The 21,132-nt window shown below is 51.3% G+C and overlaps 1 protein-coding gene across 2 annotated transcripts in view; it reads right to left on the bottom strand.

Moving 5' to 3' along the window:
• The window catches only part of GRIK4 (glutamate ionotropic receptor kainate type subunit 4), a 203,325-nt gene that overhangs the window by 18,524 nt on the left and 163,669 nt on the right, over nucleotides 1–21,132 (bottom strand). For both annotated transcript variants that reach the window (XR_010073621.1, XM_063355167.1), the window contains exons 9-13: nucleotides 20,520–20,672; nucleotides 19,283–19,387; nucleotides 11,078–11,185; nucleotides 9,857–10,060; nucleotides 748–861 (exon numbers count right to left, since the gene is read on the bottom strand). Coding sequence is in view for 1 of the 2 variants with exons in the window: in XM_063355167.1 (XP_063211237.1) it covers nucleotides 748–861; nucleotides 9,857–10,060; nucleotides 11,078–11,185; nucleotides 19,283–19,387; nucleotides 20,520–20,672 (684 nt within the window). In the remaining variant the exon portion in view is untranslated. The remainder of the gene's footprint in view (nucleotides 1–747; nucleotides 862–9,856; nucleotides 10,061–11,077; nucleotides 11,186–19,282; nucleotides 19,388–20,519; nucleotides 20,673–21,132) is intronic.

The following is a 21,132-nucleotide window of genomic DNA, read 5'->3' as shown; positions in this document are numbered from 1 at the left end:
TTGCCCTTTTCCTGCCTGTGATTAAGAAGGCAGGGGACTGATCTGCCTGGAGGGCATTTACAGGAGGTCACCACAAAGAAAGCAATCCCAGCTATCTTCCTGGCCTGATCTTATTCTCAGACATGAGAAGGCAGCAAGTCCGCACATCATAGGGGCTGGGAACACGGCTGACATCAGTGTATTTGTGCCCCAACGCCAACTAAGTGCACCCATAGGTGTCCTAGCAGCCTCCCAGGCGGTCTCCCCACTAAGTGCAAGCTGATGGTGGCTCCAAGCAGTCGTGGAGCCACTCAGCCACGCTGCTGGGCTGCTGCACCCGTCCAGCCAAGCCTGCCCTTCGCACGCCTCACCGCAGCGGGCTCAAAGCCACGCTAAAGCCATCCTATGGCTTTCGCTGGGCCCGAAGCAGAACCAGACAAGCTGACATCTACCCACACCTCCCCTGGTAGCACCGATGTGACAGGGCTCTGCTCATGGCCCCCTCATCACGCCTGGAAGTGCTGTGTGCCCAGGGAGGATGGGGAAGGGGAGCCAACAGGGACGGGGGGGTTAAACAACAGGAATCAAATCCACCAGGCTGATACAAGGCAGAAAGACAGAGAAAAGAAGGAAATAAAGGTCGAGCACATTTGCGTTTAAATAAGAAACCAAAATATTTTTACGAGTCATTCATTTTTCTTCTATAACTAGGCACGTTTGCATGCAAATAATGGAGGGACATAAACGGTTATAAAATAAGTCTCTTACCATATGAACTCGGTAGAGAATGCTAATTCCCAAAGTCATGAACGGCTTAGAGAAATCAATCACCTTCTCCCGCTCCGCAGTAATCGTCAGCCCCGCCACGGCCAAATCGGCTTTCTGGAGAGAAAGGAGAACAGAGGAGATCAGGACGCTGAGCCCATGAAGGCGCGGGGCAGGGAAAGCAGCAGAGCTGTGCTCGGGGCCACACACCACACCAAATCCCGGTGGGTGGATGTCCCACCTTTCCGGGACAAAGCGCATTTGCCGTGGTGCAAAACCCAGGCTCTGTGGGAATGGTGGGAGTGTTGCCGGTGATGCCCACTAGTTCAGACTGTGCTCCCTCATCCTTCTCCCTGGTTTCACATAAGCCCTGTTCACACACCCTCCAAAGTTTAACCCACCTTGTGCTCTGGACCATCTTCCCCATCTTTCCTTTCCTCACCTGGGCGTTTTTATCTCTATACTTGCAGGTTGGAAAAGCACAAAGCTGGCGGTGGGGAGCCGGCTGTGCTAGGAGCTGTACTAACAGCCAACAAAAGAGCAGCCCCTGCCCCCAGGTGCTCACAGCCTGATTGCCATCTCTGCTCCTTGAATGCTTTAAGACCTGGCAAAACAGGGGCCATCGGGGCAATATTGTACTAATCTAAAGAAAATACAACCTCCCCCTTCCAAAAGCCCCGCTGAACACAGCTGTCCCCTTCCAGACAAGGCTGTTACTTGCAAGCCCCATAGGTAGGAAAGCATGACAAAGCAGCACCATTACCCCTGTGCCCCGAGTCACCAAGCCTGCAAGCCTGCCAACCCCAGACTTCCAGAATTGCAGATCGATCTCCAAAAAATTCAGAGGACTGCCATAAAAATTTCCAGATTGAGTTGCAAAGCAAATGAGATTAGGGGAAAAAAAATTAAAAGAATTTCTTCCAGTGTTAATACCCTTGTAATATAGATAAGGGATTTGAATTTTAAATATTATTTTTATTACTATAGCTCTTTTAATGTCTGTAATTGCTTTCTGTAAAAAGGAAACCTCCTCCATTCCATACATTTGTTTGCCTGCTTTGCAGGATGGTGATTATGCAAGTGGAAAAAGAGAAGGGGGGAGAAAAAAAGAAAAAAAAGCTATTTGCACTTGCTGTCCCTAAGTTTCATAAGGTCTGTGCAGAAGCCAAGGCACCATTGGGCCTGAAGACCCAGTAAAATATGGAGCTTATCTCCCCGGATCCATGCGTTAGTTGCAGATACACCACACAAAAGCAAATTTGTGGGTGCATCACTCTTACCATGCTCTCTAACCCTGCTGCTCGTGCATCGTTTTCCTTAAGAGAAAGAGGACTAATCGCCTCCTGGCAGAGCTTTGCTGGTGGGTCTTTCCTCCCCTCTGCCCCAACAGACTTCCCCGCTTAAAGGCAGGATTGGAGGAGCAAAGGGCAGCGCTGCTGGAGCCCGCAGGAAGAAGGAAAGGAAAAAGAAAGACAAGGTGATCTGCAAACCTGCCCAGTAAGAGGGGGGTCATGGAGAAGGTGATATTTCACAGTCCATGCAGAACTGCTTTACTGGACAAGCCCAGTGCCAGATTTTTGCAATTGTTTCCAAGCAGCTATTACAGATTCCTAGGAGGTGCAGGCTGGAATGAATTATGAGCTGGAGAGAATTTCTGCCTAGCCAGACAGTTACCCACAGGATTTTTAAAAAGCACCAATAATCACAACGTGGTGTGTGAGCAGTTGAGCCCTATGTAAATACCAGCAGATTACTAAGATGGGATCAGTTCATCTGTGGAACATGGCATGTGAGGAATTTTATCCACAAGAAAAGCCTAAAGCTTCCTAAACCCCTCTTGTCTATACTTAAAAGGGTTTGCAGGTACTACTGTCCTGGGGAGAGCTCTCCCAGCGAAGCCCCTCGCGAGATACACCTTATTCTAACAACAGATTTCTTTTCCCAGTTCTCCAAACTGAATACGATTCTACCAGCAAAGTTGTAGACTAAATAGACAGTAAATATGCCGCATCAAAGGTGCTTCACACAAAAGCTCTAAGGACGTTTCCATTCCCATCCAGGGGCCAATACAAAGGTGCTGCTGAAAGGAGCAGCGCAGCCCCCAAGGTTTGCCCAGCTCAGTCACCACCCCTCGCCTGCCCCCACCTTCTCAGGGGTGGGACGTGGATGCCGTCAGGGAACCTGTGCGCTCCAGTCGTTCCCCCAACTATCATCCTTTGGGACCCTTCCAGATCATGTAGGCAGCAACATCTTGAAAGCCACTCTTTCCTATGCGAAATATAATGCAAATCCATCCCCCTCCCTTTGCCCACAGAGCAGAGCTGCCTTCCCCGGGCACAGAGGTTTTGTGCCCAGCTCTCTTTTCTCGCCTCTGGAGGGTCCTGCCATTCCATTAGAGTTGATTTCCGGCCACTCATTCCCTGCCTGGTCAACTTTTGTCCTTTCAGGATGTTTGCCAGCATCAGAGCTACAGCAGGTCGCAGCCTGCGCACACGCGCATCTGCCTTCTCCTGGGCCAGAGCTCCCAGCAGAGACCCATCTCCTTGAGCGCTGGCTGGGGCTCTGCTCTCTCGACGACTGTCTCTCTCTGCAGGCTCAGAAGTCACACGAGTTAAGAGCAGATTTCAAACAGCAATAAACTTTGATCTGGGAATGGCACGCAATGTATTCTCTGCCTGAATATCATCCATTTCACGCTTTTGACTTTCTGATGTTCACCAAACTTGTTGTGATTCAGGGAGGCCAGTGGCTCGTAGTTACAGAGGAGCTCTGCAAACCCATGCGCTCTCCAGCCCTCCCCACCTGAGCACGGGTAGGATTTGGCATTTCATAGGCTAAACAATGCACTGGGGGAAGAAATGGATTTCGCTTTGTGCTTCTGCGCTCTGTCTGCAACCGGGCCCTGGGGAGGGGGAAAACAGGAGGCAAAGGATGGAGGGAAAAGGGGGCAAACACTGCTGGATTTTCATCCTTCCAGCACAGTTGCTGCTATAAATGTCAGCATGAAATAGGCTTAGGAAAAGACCCAGAGCATTTTGGGAGTAGAGACAGACACTTCTTTAACAAAACACTGCTTAAACAAGGCCAAACTCTCGCTAGGCGAGAGGAAGCCCAGGTGGGCTGGCATCTGAGCTAAAAGCACGAGCTGCCACCACCGTACCTGGCATTAACCGTGGGATCTGCCTGCATTAGCAGAGAGGCTCAACGCTGCCACTGGAAAGGATGTTAAACACGGGGGCTGAGCCGGGCTCCTGAAGAGGAACAACAATTAAGCAGCCTTAAGAAGCAAATTGCAGGGACTGCCAGTCCGGAGGAGGAGGCCGCCTCCTCTCGCTGCGGATGCTGACAAGGCTCATCTGGGCGCTAATGGTGATGAATGGGGCCTGACGTCAGCACCCAGCCCGGGCAGAGGGGATCCCGCCAAAGCCTCCCGCAGCACTGGGGACAAGCCAGGAGACCGGCCCCGCAGCAGTACACAACTGCCTGTCACCGCGCTGAAAGAAAATACAGCGAGAAGTCCAAGCAGTGTAAGGCTTTGGGCTGTCTCTGTCAAACACAGGGAAAAGAAGCCTGAAGGACGGCTCTGGGAGCGCAAGGCTGGGATTTCTTCCAGGGGCAGGAGACTCCTGCCTTGAACAGCACCTTGGATGCTGCATCCCGTGGGTGCATATGAGAGCACCCTTCTCACCAGCGCTGCCCACAGAGCACTGACAGCGTGGCCAAGGACAGGGAAAGCAATTTCTTACACTGCCCTTGTGCTTAGAGGGCCTTCTGGAGAGCTGACATCAGTGTTCAACCTTCAGGACCCATCAGACCCCCAGCTATAACCCCCACTGCAGACCCGTCAGCATCAGCACTGCTGCTGCAGATGCTCGCCCCACTGGAAACCCACCTAGAAGTGGCACTGAGCACCCGGCTGGGGGTGACCCTGCTTTGTGTGGGGGATTGGGACTGGCTGATCTCCAGAGGTTCCCTCCAACCTCTGCTATCCTGTGCAACTCTGGGAAATAAGCAGCAGGCTCTGCGCGGCGGCTTGGCTGCAGCCTGCTCACCTGGGCAGCGGCTCCCGTGCCGCCGCCGCAATGACAGAGCCGTCTCTCTGCATCTGCAGATCTGTCCCACGGCACGATGGGTACGGCTGGGCCGCCGGATCAACGTACTGACTGCTTCTGCTCCAGCTGCCCATCTGATCTGACAGGAGCTATTTCGGGTTGCTCGGCTTCTCCCGCTGGAGCGAGCAGCAGCCAGGTTGTGTGCTCCGATGCATATTCTTGCGTTTAAAAGCAGGGCTGGATGAGGGTCACTCAAAACCGGTGTCTGGGTGTTCTTAAGGATGCGCATGAATTCTGCCATATGAAAAGTGACAGCCTGAAAGCCCTGGAGGCTGCAGCCCTCCATTTAAGCCCCAGTCAGGGAAGGGATGACCAGCAATCAGTGCAGATGTCAGCCTCAGGTCTGCCTTCACTCATGTTTCTTCCCCTGGACTACCTCTAGGGGTGGGAGGAAAATGTCTGTGCCAGATGTTCACCATGGCAAACGCCAGTTAAGGTGAAGCACCAGGAACGGGGACCCTAAGCCCACAGGGAGCAGCAGCGAGACCTAACCAGCTCCCAGCACACCCAGCATCTTCCACGTGATTTTGGCAAAATCAGCAGCGTGATGCAAACCCCTCTGCCCATCCCCTCGCTGTGTTTGCTCAACATCCCCCGCTCCCTCGCTTCCCCACTCCCCCTCGCTCCCCACCCTCTCGAGCCCCCCCATGTCACACTTGCCAGCGCGATAGCATGCAAACAGACTCCCCCTCCCTCCCCTCGCCCACGCACAGCTTTTCTCACTGAACACCAACACCCACTGCCGAGCGGAGAGCAGGACTCTGCCAATTTGGAAATATCTTCCCTCTCCTTTCCCCTTCCTGCCATTCCCCCTCTTTGGAGCAGTTGAAGGGAGACGGACTCTGACTGTAAAGCAGCACTTGGTCATCAGCAAGGGAGCTGGAAAAACCATCACCCCACAGCTTTAAGGTCCTTTCAGTTCTTCATGTTGCTGCTCCTGAGGCCAGACCCTTCCACGAGACGGACAACTTCATCTCCCTCACTTTGAAAAGAGCTTTGATCACCATGGATCCCAGTCAGGTTCAAACCACTGACACAGCCGCCAAAGGTCGAGCGTTTTGCTACAACATCTCACTCTCCGAATGATCCCATGCAGAAGGGAAAAGCAGGAGCCTGCCGTCCCCAATCGGCCCCCTCCTCACTCCATGTACCCAAAAGCACCTTCTGCAGCAGCACCAGCCTCACCCAAATACACTTGCCCTGGAGACACCCATGGATCTGCTGTGTTACCATCACCAAACATGACACACTTTTTAAAAAATGCCGAAGGGAACCTGGGCAGCTGAAACAGGCTGCACAAAACACACGGCCAGTCTCCATGGAGCGTGCTCCTGCTGGGGATGCTTTTTTCTTCCCGTCCCCTGTGATACGGGTCCTCTGAGGAGGGGACCGTCACCTAGTGCTGGTACCCAGCCAGGCAGGGTACTGATCTCGGCTGCATCACAGGGAGGTTTCTGGGAGGTCTTAGAGCAAAACCGCAACATTGGATTCCTGCCAACAAAGCTTCCTGGCAAAACCAAACCACACCATCTCTTGTTAGCTCAGCCCTATTCTCCAGGGGCATTGCCGAGATGGGTATATTCAGAAACTGCTGCTGAGGGATCTCTCAGACACAAGCCCATCTCCCTGGGGAGGAGCAAGGGAGCCCAGCACCAACAGCTCGCTGTGAGCCGATGTACAGGCACCGAGCACAGCCACCACGGCTCTACGCTACCAAGACAGCAAATGCAGGCATGGTGGAAACAAAGGGAAGGCTGTCACGTTGCTGTGAAAATACACTTGTTGCCTCGTATCAGACTAGTGAATTCATTTCAGCTCAAGGATGTGCTGGAGAGAGAGGGAAAGGGAAGACCAGGCAAGCAGCAGGGACTCTGAGCCAGACTTCACTGCAGCAGGAAGGAGCAAGACATAATTCTTCCAGCCCTATGGTCCCCTAAGGCTCTGACGCCAAAAAAATAGGAGACAGGAAGATTTGCTGTTCCCCCCGTTTGCTTGTTATGGATAGTACACTTGTACAGTGTCAGCCGAACTGCTGGCGACTGCAGTTGTCTGTGCCAGAGCCAGCAAGGCTAACGGGGGAAAGTCCCGTGGCCGGAGAGCGGCTTTACTCCCCTGCTCACACAAGGAATGAGCAGGGTGTTCGGCCTCCCTGCCCCGTATGCACAGAGGGACCAATTAGCTCGGTGTTTTCTGAGTTTGTGACATCTTTCACTAAGGAATGGGCTTGGGTCCTTCCAAGAGGTTTCTCCCAAGCCATGTCTCCATCGGCTGATCACAAAGCGTATAGGTTTCCTGATCTGACGAGGAGGCAGACTGCTGACCTAGACACAGGAGTCTCTACAGCTCTTCCACTAATCCCCAAGCCATCCCGGTCCCCCTTTTCCTCAGCATTTTAATTAGTTTTGGGAGCAGGTCGATAAGATATGTACTGGTGGATTTGGGTCAACAACAAATTTATGTTTATATAGCATCCTTCTCCATCATATCATAGTGCACAATTAGCTGTAATAGAATTTTCAGCACTTAAGAATAAATCAATAGCTGGTTAATTTGGAAGCAATAAAATGAAACGCTTTTCCCATATAGCCTATAGTTGCTCTGAGGAGATTCAGTGCCACAGGGGGCTTATAGAGGAAAAAAAAATACTGGAAAGGTATTGCGTGGAGCTTGATAATTTTCTGATCTTCCGGTGCTGCACGCTAAGTGCATGTGAGTCAAACCTTACTTTCTGACAGCTGCTCAGGCTCAAGGAGGAATCACTTTCCTACAATTATACAGCACTGCATGAAGAGACAGGTGCAGAGCTTTTATTTTGCGTAGGACTTAGGAAGTTTTGACCCCCGTGAGAGTTTTGTGTCCCAACTGATGCCCTCTCTGTGCTGAAAGTTGTACGGAGAAAAGCGCCCAAGGGACAAATCCAGTGAAAGAGGAATTTGTGTGGCCAACATAGGATCTGCTGGCTCTTCAGCTTCGAGGTGTCCTGAGGTGGGATAGGGGATGAACAAGGGGCTGGCACCGAAGACAAACCCTCTCGGGGGCTGACTGTCAAGGAAGGAGAGGAACCCCTCGGGGGGTGAAATGGCCTCAGAGGGCAATGTCCCAAGCAGCCCTGAATCAACACAACAGCAGGTACGTGGCCAGCTCTGCCCTGGCTGACCTGATCCAAAGGGCCAGTCCCCGGGACTGATCAAAAACACCCTGAAACCACTATAAAGACCCGAAAGGGCCTAGGAAGAACAAAGCAGGGAAAGTTTTTTCTTTTCTCCAATTTTTGATTCAGCCTCAACACAGGCTTTGCCAGCTCTGCCCTGCTGAAGCAGAAGTAAAAATCCTCCTAAATAAGGCTCAAGCACCAGAAGAAACAAACGGTTTCTATGTGAAGATGAAGTTAAAACACTTACCGCTAAAGAAAAACATCCCTCCAGAAGCTCCCATTTAATGGAGAGGCACTGCCGAGGTTAGTAGGCCAAAAATCTGATGGCTGCTCCCTTCCTTTGTTTGCACAGATCACACGCTGCTCTCTGTGCCTTCCTTCCTGCCTCCCAAAAGAAACCTTGCAGAACTGTAATTGTGCATGTGTGTATATATATACACACACAGAGATATGTATAAAAACTATGCCAATAGCCCAGAGCATTTGCAAACAACCGTACAGAAGGCTCTTTAGAAGAAGCAGACGGAGGTGGGATCTCAGCTGGCGTCAAGAGCTATCGCTCTGCTGGGGAAGGGCCACCCAGGAGTCAGGGTGCCAAGTTCATGAAGGATCTCCAGTTCACACCATGCCCTGTCCCTGACCCTCAGCAAGTCTTTTAGACCTAGAGTTGTCCCATCTGACTTTAGACACTCAGCTGAAGCTCCTAAGGTAGGATGATCAGCCAGGTCCCCTTCGCCACCTGGGGAAGAAGCAGAGAGCACCTAGAGATGCTCACTCATCTCCTGCAGCCAGGAGGAAAGCTGCGGCAGGAGCCCTGGAGCCACAGGGGATGGATTTGGGCCCTCGTTCCTCTGCTTTGCAGGAGGACGTGCCACTGTTGTGAGGATAATGATGGGGTGGCTCAGGAGCTCCTCTCCCACAGTGGTGTGGATCATCGTAAACACACCTCCCCGCGGATTTCCCACCAGCTGAGAAACTGTCACTGGGTTCTCACCGGCGCTTCGATAATAACAAGGCAGGTAGAAATCGGTGAGCAAGGAAGTATTGGTTTAAATAACATCAGTCTTAATGTTAGCTCTCGCTAAGCCTGTTTTACTAAGGATCTCAGAGCATTTCATGAACTGTATTTAAGCTTCAGGATCCCTGGGGAAGGACTACCTTTAGCTGCGGAGGAAAACAAAGAGCAGGGAGGGGTGTGCAGGCTGACTGAGCGCACACGTACGCAGAAGTGTTGTCAAACCCAACAAAAGCATTCAGCTTTCAGCCTAGCTGCTGTGCAGCAACACCACAAAAAGACCTCAATCCACGCACTTCAAGCAAACAAAAAATGTTCCTCTCCAAAAACAATACTCAAAGTCAAGGAGCTGAAATGAATCTGCCAAAACTTCCCTGGGTAGAAATGTGATTCTTACTTTTTTTCCCCTCCCAAACAGTGTGGTTTTGTAAGTTTTCCTCAGCTTCTACCAACCCTGCCAGAGCCCGCATGTTTTCCTGTTTCAGGTTTTCAATAATTTTTCCACTGGGGAAAAAAATAATCCATTCTGTATCCGAGCTCTTACAAAGGGATCCCAGAGTCCAGGCCTCCCTTCCAACAAAGAGAGCACCCCTGGGAGCACCCAGGGGCCCTGACTCCTGCTCTGACTGCTTCCCACACTGTCACATCAACACAACAAATACATTTGCCATTGGGAGAACACATTACATGGAGATTCTCCGGTCAAAGTCTCACAAATGGACTAAAACCCCCATCCATCCTGATCGTCACGGAGCACTTAATAAAGCACCAGGGCTTTTCATTGCCAAGTCCCACTAGAGCACAGTTAAAAAGAGCAGCTAATTCACTTACCCGAGCAATCAGCTCCCCGACCATCCCTGTCCACGTGCCGTTTGCCTCAGGGACTCCATACACGCCATCGCCAACGAGGTGGATCTTATAGTTGAAACGCAGGATCTCTGCCAGCTCCTTCAGCATGTCCACGCAGAAGCCCTCATAGCGGTCATTACCTTCCAGCTCCTGATGGTTCCACTTCAGCATTAAGTAAGGGTTTTCCTGCATTGAAACTGGGCAGCTGTCATTCCCATCTTAGCCGAGGCATCCCACCAGCACGGCGCCGAGCATGGGGCAGAGAGGCATCCCTGGCAGCACTGGGACGGCAGAGGCTTTGGATAAGGGGCACCCAAGCCAACCCCCCATCCCGATATACCCCCCTCCACCAGGGTATAAGAGATACGGAAAGCTGGTTTGGTCACTTGGAAATCCAAAGTGGTGTAAAGCTAGCAGAGCTGTTTCTACACCGGTATTCACTGGCCCTGCTCTGTCAGGGATGTCCTGGAGGTGCAGCAGATAAATCCCAGTTTAGGATACGGGATCATGCTATGGTGGCTGTTTCCAACTGGCCTATGCCAGAGCAGCCCAGTGACTGCTCTGAGTTATGGCAAGACTTATAGATCCCAGCCTCTTTTGCCATATGGCCACTTCTGCAGTTTGTCCCCCTTTTCAACAAACTTTGTGGGAGACGAAGAACTAGTGCCCAGAGTTCTTCAGGATTTTGAGTGTCTTTAAAGAAGGAGCAGAGACACTGGACAAAATCATGGGACAGGCAGGACCTAGAAAGGGAATTTTTTGAATAAGGACAGTGGTGCCAGTAGATGTGAAGTCTTGGTTCATAAAAGTTGACCCATCTTGGCCAATTTCAGTAATTTTATGGGTAGAAGGGACAACTGTCCCTTCCAACTTACCAGCTGTACGCAAAACAAGAACATCATTCAGAGATGAATGTAAAATGGCAACTTATCCCCATCCTAGCCCTCTCCCCAGCTGCTTCTGAACTCATCAAATATCATTTCCATATGAAACATCAACTTGAGTTTAATTACACTGTCATGAATTGTCCTCAGTGCTGTAATTAGAGATCTGATCGTCTGTTCTTTATGAAATCAGTGTGCGATGCCGCATGCTGGGGGCCGAGGGGGGTAGGAAGAGGGAATAATATTCTAGCTGATTGACACCCCTAAGCGTTGGGCTGGCGAAGAGCTAATGGGAACTGTAGGTGACCCTCTCACTTACCAGGATGGTGGTGACAATGAGCGTGGTGTTGAACAGACTGTCTGATATGTTGGAGGAGAAGATCCTATTGTCCATGCTGAGTCCTTCAGAAACGTGCCAGTGGCCGATCTGGAGAGATAAACAGCACAATAAGAGAATTTACAGGGCAAATTACTGTACGCACCCGCCATATGGCTCTGGTGACTGACAACCATCAAGCTGGCCCTGGAAGAGGTGTTTATGAATGCTCCATTACCTTTACAATGCACCCCCACAATGGGCCAGCAGAGAGATTAACGCGCTGGTGCATGGCTGCGGCACACCCCCACTGAGATGACAACACCAAAATGCTGTCCCTGCTCACGGCGGCAAAGCCCCGCACCAGGAGAGAGCTGTGCGGTGGGCAGCATCCTGGGGCTCATGGCTTTGTCCCCAAATGCCACGAAGATGGGTCCATTCTTACCCAGCAGCCCCCACGCAGACAAATCTGCAAGTTTGTCCCTCCCACTGTGGTGGGAGCCTCTGCTGTCCCTCACACTAAGGTAAATCAGTTCGGTCACAGCTACAGGGCGAAGATTTGGTCCTTAACTCAACCTCGTGCATTTTGGTGGACCCCTTCATCTCTGGAGGTCAACTCCTAAAGGGGACAGGGCACAGAGGCGCTTTGCGGGAGGCTGCCGGAAAGGCAACGCTACAGCCGGGGTTTGGCTCGGCTGCACCATCCCACAGGGAGACCCAAGCACGGGCACACACTGCAGGGTCAGCACTATGCCCAGGTTGGATGACACTGAGCTCTTCTCATGGGCACCGTGTGCTACAGACACAGCTCGGAAGAACCTCAGAAAGTGCTGAAGTCTTATGATTTCATGAGCTGTAACTTTGAACAAAGGTTTCACCCGCCTGAAAGCAAGCAAAACCTCCTGCTGTCCTCCTGTGAGCGTCACTGACATTAATTAGAGGCTGGTATAGGCCACTGTGAGTTCCTAGGAGGGAAAAGCCACTTCTCAGGGAGTATCACAGCATAGCAGCTTCCTTTGCAAACACCAGGGCAGCAGCACCGATGTGTGGCAGATGCCTTCAAACCCCAACCAGCAGCTCCACCTTGGTGGCAAGTGGTGAAATGAAGCCACGTTCTCAGCAGTGCTGCACCATGACTCATCTCCTCTACCTGCTCTAATGGATGCCAACTACCATGATTAAGGACCTCCAAACCCTTTGATTCAGGCTCATCACACCCAACAGGTCTATGGACCACCTAATTCACCCATCCAAGCATCAGTGCAGCAAACCTAATTCCCACCGCTGGTGGTGGGGACCAGTCCCCCAGCGCTTGGGAGGACATTGTGACTCAGCTGTGACAGCAACGCAACCAGCCGCCGCTTTCAGCCAGGGGGAGGAATATTCAACATAACCTAATTATAACTTCAAGAGCCTAATCTCCCTCCCTTAGAGCTCTGGGCAGGGAGATCAGCACCTCCAGCAGCTTGTTCAGAGCATGCAAATTAGGCTCTTGCTCTCCCGTGCTCCCTAAAAGAGTCTCTGTTTTTTCTCATGGATAGACCAGTGGCTGAAGGAGGCCAGGTCCCTCTGAGACCCCTTCTCTCTCCTTTTTCTCCTGCAAATCCTCTCTGTCTCTATCAGGTCTCATCCCTCTGCGTGCTGGATTGCTGACCACAGCGTACGTCCTCTGACACCACTGAAGTGAGCTGCTGTAACCCCAAGAGGTAGTGGGTGACCCCAACATGCAGGGGTGTCTTCATGACTCCTCCATAGCCATGGTGCCAGAGCAAATCCGTTCCTTGTTCCCTCCCTCTGACACAAGCCGTCTCAGGCGCTGTCGGTCTAAGGCAGGTTATCCTTTCGCTGTGCCACGGTTGTCAGGGTGGTAGGAACAAATCGATTCCTCTTCCGTCAAAGAGTAATCTTATTATGTTCAAAGAGGTGGGTGGAAAGCGACGCAGAGCTACGGGCCAGGCGGGTGCTCTGCCATGGAAATGAATGGGAGGCACGCTGATTTACACCGCCCCAGGATTGACTCCATGCACTCAGGCGCTTTTCTTGGCAGTGCTTTGCCTCTGGCATGACTGATGGGCTCGAGGACTTCAGAGTCACTTCCCAGCTCATGCATCTGAGCCAAACACAACCTGAAACTGCAGCCATGCTCCTACGCTGTCAGCAGACTGAATTGCTCTGGATGATGAGGAAAGGGCCAGTCCTTTCTCCTCCTGGCTGTCAGCGCGAATCCAGCCCAAGCGACTGACAAGCCATTACAACAGTGGCCATCTGCGAGGAGTCCCAAGTCCAGTCTCCTCATCACTAGGCATGAGGAGCAGTGGGAAGTGCAAACAGGACAGCTTACACTCGACGGCTCTGCAGAAGAAGAACAGGCAGGGAGAGCAAAGGACAGCCATGTGCGTGTCTGCTCTCCTCCCTGGCTGGAGCAGAGGCACCGGGATGCGGCAGCGCAGGCAAAGCCAGCTGAGTCCCTGGGGGAGCTTGTTTGCTCTGCAGATAACACAACACAGATTATTCCTCTGAGCTGTCAGGCCAGCCCCTTCTCCAACACTAACAGTGCTCTGCTAAAAGCTCCTGTCATGGCCAGGACCTCTGAAGTGGTTAACTCTTGGAGGCTCCCCACCAAGAGGAGAGGCACTGGGGGGTTATTAGCCTCACCTGACAGACGCGGAGATGGAGGCATAGCCACGGTGTGTCGGAACAAGCTGGGAGCAGATCTCTTGACAGCTTGTTGTGGCTTAACTACCATCAAGCTCGTGGCATCACAGTGACACTGTAGTGCAGGACTCATCTCTGGGAACAACAGTCCCAAACTGGGAGATTTACCGTGTACTTCATGGACAGGGAGTCCTTGAAGCACAGCTTTAACTGGCCCGTGCAGAGTGTGCTTTGGTGTGACGGGATGGATTTATCCCGGCTATATTCCTCAACTCTGCCCAAAGGTGCTTGCCTCTTGCTGTGATTGCGAAACAACAGACCCTCTGCCGCAATTGCCTCTCTGAGCGAGCGATCAGTCATAAACATTGCCTAATTTTTTTTCCTCCCAGATTTCACAACCAGAGATTAGTGACAGATTAACTTTAATTTTAACAGCCCTCACTGTTCTCAAATTTGTCCCTCCCCTGCTGGCATACTGAGACTAATTGACTGCCTCCTCCTCTGACAGCGCAGTGGGTTTGACCTTGCTTTTAAACACAGCACCAAAGCCAAACGCTCCCCTGTGCCGAGGTACTTCCACCCCATCCTGGCTCGTTCCAGCTCACCACTGTCCCCCTCACAGTGCGATAAAGCCACTAATGGACTCCTCACGCTGTTCGCCGTTTCTGAAGTGTAATGTGTCAGAAGACATCTGGGATCGTCAGATCTCTCCCTCTCTTGCAAGATGGATGTCAAGGTGATTTTAATCATCTCTATCTATGAATAAAGAGCCTCTGAAAAATAGAAAACATATTCATCTGCAAAACGTGTTAGAAAACAATCAAGTGCTCTACACGGACACGGATAAGATGATCCTGTTGTTAAGGCTCTGAACTAGGACTTAAGAGTTTTTTAGGACTTGGGAGTTTTTAGTAGAGGATATGATTGGTCCATATAAATACACCAGGTGGAGGAGGTCCATAGCAAAGAGGTAGAACAGCTTTTGAAGCTAAAATGATAGCGTTGGCACAAAAATAAATAGATGCAAACCAGCCAGAAATAAACAGGCTGAAAATTAGGAGAGGGCTGCTAATGATCAGAGGAGCCGAAGTGATGCCATACCTTTCCCAGAAGAGCAGCAAGGGTAACACAGCCACCTGGTTGCAAGCTGGAGCTCAATACCTTTGTGAGAGGGATTAGAGGACCTGGTGGCAGGTGACAGCCCGTGGCCTGGATGGAAAAAAGTTCCCCCCATGCCCTCATGCTGTGTGACCCCCCTGCAGACCCCCACGGCATCGTCTCTGGCCTCCGCCTCTGCCGTGAGGAGAGCCAGCCCCGCTCTGCCCGTCCTGCCAGCAAGCCTCTCGAGGCAGAAGGGCTGTCTTGCTATATGTCCTTGCTAAAGGCAGGGAGCAAACACACAGTTTCAGAGTGAACCAGCCCAAAGAGACTCAAGCCTGGAATAAGTAACAAAGTGCCATTGCTTGTGACACTGCCCCATCCCCACAGGCAGGCAAGGTCCCTCAAATCAGCTGCCTTGCAAAAGGCGTTACTTGCATCGGTGACACTTAAAGACTTCTCATCTCTCTAGAAAATCACCAGTGGCTAACATGATGCAAGTGGGGCATTCCCAGCTCACTCCTTCAATCCTTCAGCCCCTCCGTTCAGACGCAGCCACGTTAACGCTGCCTGGGCTTCCATCATCCTTGTGGCGCAAGATGACAAAATACCACTCAGGCTAATGATTCTAATGAAGTCTTCTGCTCAGTGCCCCGCAGGCCTGAATTGCAGCTGATGGCAGGGAGATATGACATGGCAAGACTTCTCTATAAGCTTGAGAGGCATCACAGGTACTCACCACCTGCACTCCCCAGCCAAATTAAGGTAAAGCCAGTCCTGAATATGGATGTCTTAAAATCAGCCACTTCAACAAACCCAGATACCTTCTGGGCTCTGATTAGCAAGCACTGTCCTACAGATTGCATTCATCACCTCTCCTTGCTCCGTGTCCCCAGGAAAAGGGAGTGCAAAGCGCTGCCATCTCTCAGGTCTGGGTTTGGAGAGCCTTGTCAGCACTAACAGGAAAGAGACCGTGCCAGAGACAAAATTAACTAGGTACTTGCTATTGGCCCAAAGAGGAGGGAAACTGGGGGTATCTGAGGGGTGGGAACGGGAATAAAACAAAGAAATGAAGGAAAGCCCTCAGGGGACACTGCACAGGTCTGCCACATGGTTGGCACTCCTAAAGGACACTACTGCAAGACTGATGCCTGCAAGGCCAGCAGGCAAAATCTTTGTCCATAGAGCTAGCACGGGACACAGAGAGCACCAATATTAAAACCTGTACAACAACGACACACACACACAACCCACCCCTGAGGCCACGCAGCAACCCCTGCAATCCCCTTCCTCCCCAGACGTCCCCTTTAAACGACACAATTGTCACCTGGCATAGCCCAGGCAGGACCTGATGATGGCACACACGGAGTTCGGCAGGTCCTGGGGGGCAAAAGACATTCAGCTCTTGGCAGGACCTGTCCCTGAACTCTTGCTGGGGGTAACGGCTAAAGAGGAACAAGTCCCATCGAGACTGATCAGCTGCTTCGAAGTTAAAAAGGTTTGATGTGGCGGGGATTGCAGAAGGTCCCAGAGCTATCGGCTGGTAACTCATCTGTATCTCGTCAACATACCAATTAGACATCCTCAATATTTCCACTGCTCTGTCTCAGAGCCTTTAGCTACAGGGCGACTATCGGCCACACCTAGGACTGGGGGGAGCAGAGGGCCACTGGCAGAGCTGGGGACAACGTGCCCACAGCGGGGCTCCAGCCCCGACAGCGGCTTCCCCTGCCTCTCCTCTGCACGCTTGGCCTTCCCCGGGGCCAACTAAGTCACAGCCCCTCTTCGTTCCCTTCTCCTGTTAAGCTGCCAAACCGTAGCTCTTGGTTTACTGCAGATAACTACACTGAAACTGGAGGGGTGTGCTGCAATGTTTTTTTTAAAGGGGCAAAGAAAGGGAAAAAATAAAAAGATGACATTTACAAACTCAGTCCTTGTCAGATCTATGGATCACCAACACATTAATGAGCCCGTGCTTTATCGCACATCCTATGAACAGAGAGCAGCTCTCATATGGCTGGGGAAAAATTTCCACTAGCTAAGCTAAATCGGGAAAAGACACGTTTGGTGTGTTACATAAATGTATTAAAAATTGGATGTCAAAAAGCCCTGTCTCTCCTTGCCCAAAAGCAACAGCAAGTTAGAAAATCTAAGTGTCTCTAATTTGTTTGCTGGCTGGATCAGCTTCAAAATGCAGTGAATTCTCTATCAAAGCTGATGAGCTGGAAGTCCCTGTGGCTTCGATGGATGGAAGGAATGGGGGGGGACAGAGAAAGAGAGAGGAGAAAGAGAGAAAGAGAGGAATGGGCAGAGAGCGTGAGCTTGATTAAAATAGGAGGGAATAGGAGTGTTTCAAACAAGAGTCTGAGCAAATCGGTTAATACAACCCTTGGGAACAAGATTGTCTTCAGGATATGAATATCTGTTCCTTACCCTGTCCCCTCATGGTGGGTTTAATGAAATTATTTCTAATGATTTATTTAGTCATTTTTATTACAAGATGCTGGGCTGGCGAGAAGAAAATAACAATGTATGGCAGAGCAGAGTGGCGGGCAGGATTGGGCAGGACCCTGCCCAGGTTCCGCAGCTCTCTCCAGGGATGCTCAGATGCAACACCAGGACAATCTCTGTCAGCCTGCGAAGGGCCCTAACCCCCCTCCCAGCATCGCTATCAGTCAGGCAACGACAGCCCCCCGGAGAGGGGAGAGCAGAGGGCAGAAAGGCTGCCGCAGGCATATGGAGCAATTTTATGAAGACAAACTCCTCCCTGGTGGGTTTCTGGCAGGAGAGGGCTTGCAGCCACCACAGGCTCTCAGAAAGCAGGCGGCTCTGCACACCGAGGGGCTGCTCCGTCATTCTAGCGCTGTGTTACCGTGTCTTATCACCACTGAGCTCCACTGGGAAACTGGAAAAGCTTAGTCCCAGCACAGCTTTCCTGGGGACCTCTGAAACATGAAGCTGTTTATTTACCCAGCTGTCGCAACAGGTCAAAAAAGGTGTTCTCCTGTCAGACCGGGTTTGTGGAGAAAAGCTGAGACTTTTGTCTCAGGGCAAATTAGGCTGCAGTCAGAGCCCTCTACAGAGCAGCACTGCTCCAAGAGGACTGGTGTGTTTAATGTGAACTCCCTGCCACATTTAAACACATCAAAACCAGAGCCGTTGAAATGAGGTTTACAGCCTTCGCTTCTTTTGCTCCAGCTGAATGCATGCTCTTATTAATGCAGATGAGCTCGGATCTGTCACTTTTGCTCAGAGTATGATGGGTCTGGGAAATGATTAAAAGGGCATTGGTGCTATGAGAGATCTTACTGTGGGGAAAATGCCATCCCGATCCCCCGCTCGCTCAGCAAAGGCAGCATCAAAGCTGAGCTGTCACTTGACAGGTAAGAACTGGCAGGCAACATCCTTGCCAAGGCTAAAATTCCCTGCTGCCAGACCAGGAGGGATTTCCTAATGCCAAAATGCTCTGTCGGTGTGGGGTAGGACACAATAGCTTTTGTTCTCTGCCAGCATCTAGGAGAAGTGGCAATCTCTGAGAAAAGGGCAGGCGTGGAGCTGCCAGCAGGGAAATAAGACAGATGAAAACCCTTTTTCCTGGGACTCCCATGTTTTTTCCTGAAGGAGGTTTGGATTTACCAGTAAAACCCTAATTCCTTGGGTTTGTGTCACGTAATCTCACAGTTTGATATCTGTGGCCCCACACGTTTATCTTTAACCTTAGCTGAAGCCAGAAAATACCCCTTGGACAGAAAGAGGGCAATAAGCAGAAAAAGGCGCAGTGCTGTGAGGAACCCACAAGCCCTGGGACAAAAAGCAAATTAAAGTTCGAGCTAAGCAAACTCGTTACAGAGGAACACAAACCTTAAACCGAGAGGTAAATTATCTTGCGCGTCCTCCCGCACACCACGCTGGGGAGAGGTGGTAGGGAGCTCCTGACACGGGACTGTCCCCTTCGCTTTCCCTCCCAGAAGCAGCTGTTTGGAAAGGTTCATAGTACTCTTTTTTGCCCTTTTCATGGGAAATTCTCCAATTTTTCCAAAATTATCCAAATAATTCTGAGTACAATGTGCCTCCACAAGCTTAAGAACAGAAGTGTCTTGAGTGTGAGCTTGTACCTAGCACACACTTTACGCCCTAAATTACCTCCTGTAAAGGAGGGTTACTGTGACAGGACAGATATTGGCTCCAACATCACCACCTCAGCTGCCTGATACATTAAGACAAATGTAAATTATCTTGAGACACATTCTTGATGAAGCAAAACGCTGTGTGTTCGCCAACCCAGGCCTTGCGAGAGCTACTGCGACATCCACGCCGCGCTTGTCGCTTGCTGAACACCTCGTCTTGCCAAGCAGGGGGTCTGCAGCCCCTTTGGACCCCGCAGCAGCACCCTGAGCCCAGACAGGCACAGACGATCCCCGGGCACCATCCCCGGGGCAGCATGGCCGCTCTTACCTGCCGAAAGCCGCTGCGCGTGTGCTGCAGGATTTTCAGGGCATAGTTGGATCGCTGGCCTTTGCTGTTGAATTCGATGTGGCCGGTGAGACCTTCCAATTCTACCTGTCCAAGAGAGAATGAGTTACAGCGCCCATCGAGGTGCCAGGGGTGGCACCTCCTCTCAGCAGGTACAGCATCGCAATCCTCGTGTCTCAGTCCTAATTGCTTTTGGAGTCTGGCTGGGGTAGCAGAGAGATGTGGAAGGGAGCAGGAGAATCCCCAGCAGAGAGCAGGAATACGAGGTGCAGGGCTCCCTGAATTTCCTTGCTGCAGCCCTCTGCAGCCCCTCACCAACTCCTTCCACCCGTGGGCTACCACCGTGCTGCTCTGCCCCAAATTGTTAGCTGGGGATTCCTCCACAAAGCATCATGTGCTGTTTCACAGCATCGGGCCAGCATTTAACACAAGAGCATGTTGCAGAGCCAGGATGAGTGTCAAGCCTCACTGTGCAGATTAGACACTGCTCACTTGCTGCTGGAGCACCTCTTCAGAAGCAAGGGCAAGCTACTGGGAAGCTGAAGGATTTTGTTGTCTCTGACAAAGGGTGAGATTTAAAGCAGGGTTCACATGCATGGACCAAAGTGGTACAAGGTTCAGGTTCAGCTGAGCCTTCCTTTTGGGGGGGGGGGAAAAGTCTCAAGGTGATTCAGTTGCACCCCAAAAAGACTCAGAAAAGATGCTCCTTCTGTACAGTCAAGCTCAGCCCTGAGGAATCACATTGACAAACTATTTCATAAGGCTGAAACTTCAGGGTCTGTGCTCATGCCAGAACTAGGCTTGATCGGTTCCAGCAACCACACTTTTGGGTTCAAAGGAGCCCAAGCCCCTTCGCAGGGAAACTCACATCTTGCCACTGAGCTCTAAGCAATTGTACTGCATGACCTTATATCAAGTCAAGTTCACTCAAAACAGAGCTTGAATCACTTGGAAACATTCATACTTTACAAAAAAATCCATTGAATTCCAGTTTTTCTGCAGCAAAGCCTGAAAAATGGAGAGTTTCATGTCATTCCAAGGCCAGTGACAAACCAACCCTCAGATCTCCTCTCTTTTCGTTCCCACTGCTACCTTCAAACAGACCGACACTCTGTGCTTGAGAACTGTACCAGCACCAGCATGTACATACACGCCTTTTGCTTCCAGCAGTGACGAGCACTAGCTCCTAGCACACCAGCAAACTTCAGTCCCTTCTCACCATTCTCAGGTAGTTCATCAGGCTGGTGCCGTGCTGCCAAATCTGGGCAGACCCACAGGACAGGGGCTTCACACCGATCTCCTGGCTCCGGTTCAGCTCCTGCACAGCAGTCACCACGGCATACACGGCATCGAACAGCAGGGCGGAAGAGAGCTGTGGGGAAAAGGAAGAAAGAAAAGTGAGATGGAAAGATAAAATTGGGGCCTCTCGCTGCACCTTCAGGACCTCGCAGCAGGCAGGAGAGTGCTCTATCCACAGCCTCAGCGAGGGGTCAGAAAGGAGCAAAATCCTTGGCCTCCTCCGTGGAGATCGTAAGCACTGCTTCCCTACCAGCAAGGTGCTCCAGCAACACCCTGCAGCCCATCTGCATCCATCCGAGGGCAGGGAGACAAAAGCAATGGTATCCCTGAACTGCTGTGACTGTGTCGGTATCACTGGGACAAGTGATACCCATTGCCAGCCCCAGTCCCACTCGCAGTCTGTTACATTTCTCCTTGTCTTCTTGCTTGCTTCCTTACCTTTTATGTCTCTGCTTGCTTGCTCCTCCGGGGTTCTTCCATCACTATCGTCCTTCTGTCTCTATTTGTCACTGTCCCTTCCCATTCTTTTCTAT

The sequence above is a fragment of the Chroicocephalus ridibundus genome, chromosome 18, assembly GCF_963924245.1.
Source record: "Chroicocephalus ridibundus chromosome 18, bChrRid1.1, whole genome shotgun sequence".
Classification (NCBI taxonomy): Eukaryota; Metazoa; Chordata; class Aves; order Charadriiformes; family Laridae; genus Chroicocephalus; species Chroicocephalus ridibundus.
Note: the sequence above shows the minus strand (reverse complement) of the source record. Positions and strands in the feature narration are given on the sequence as shown.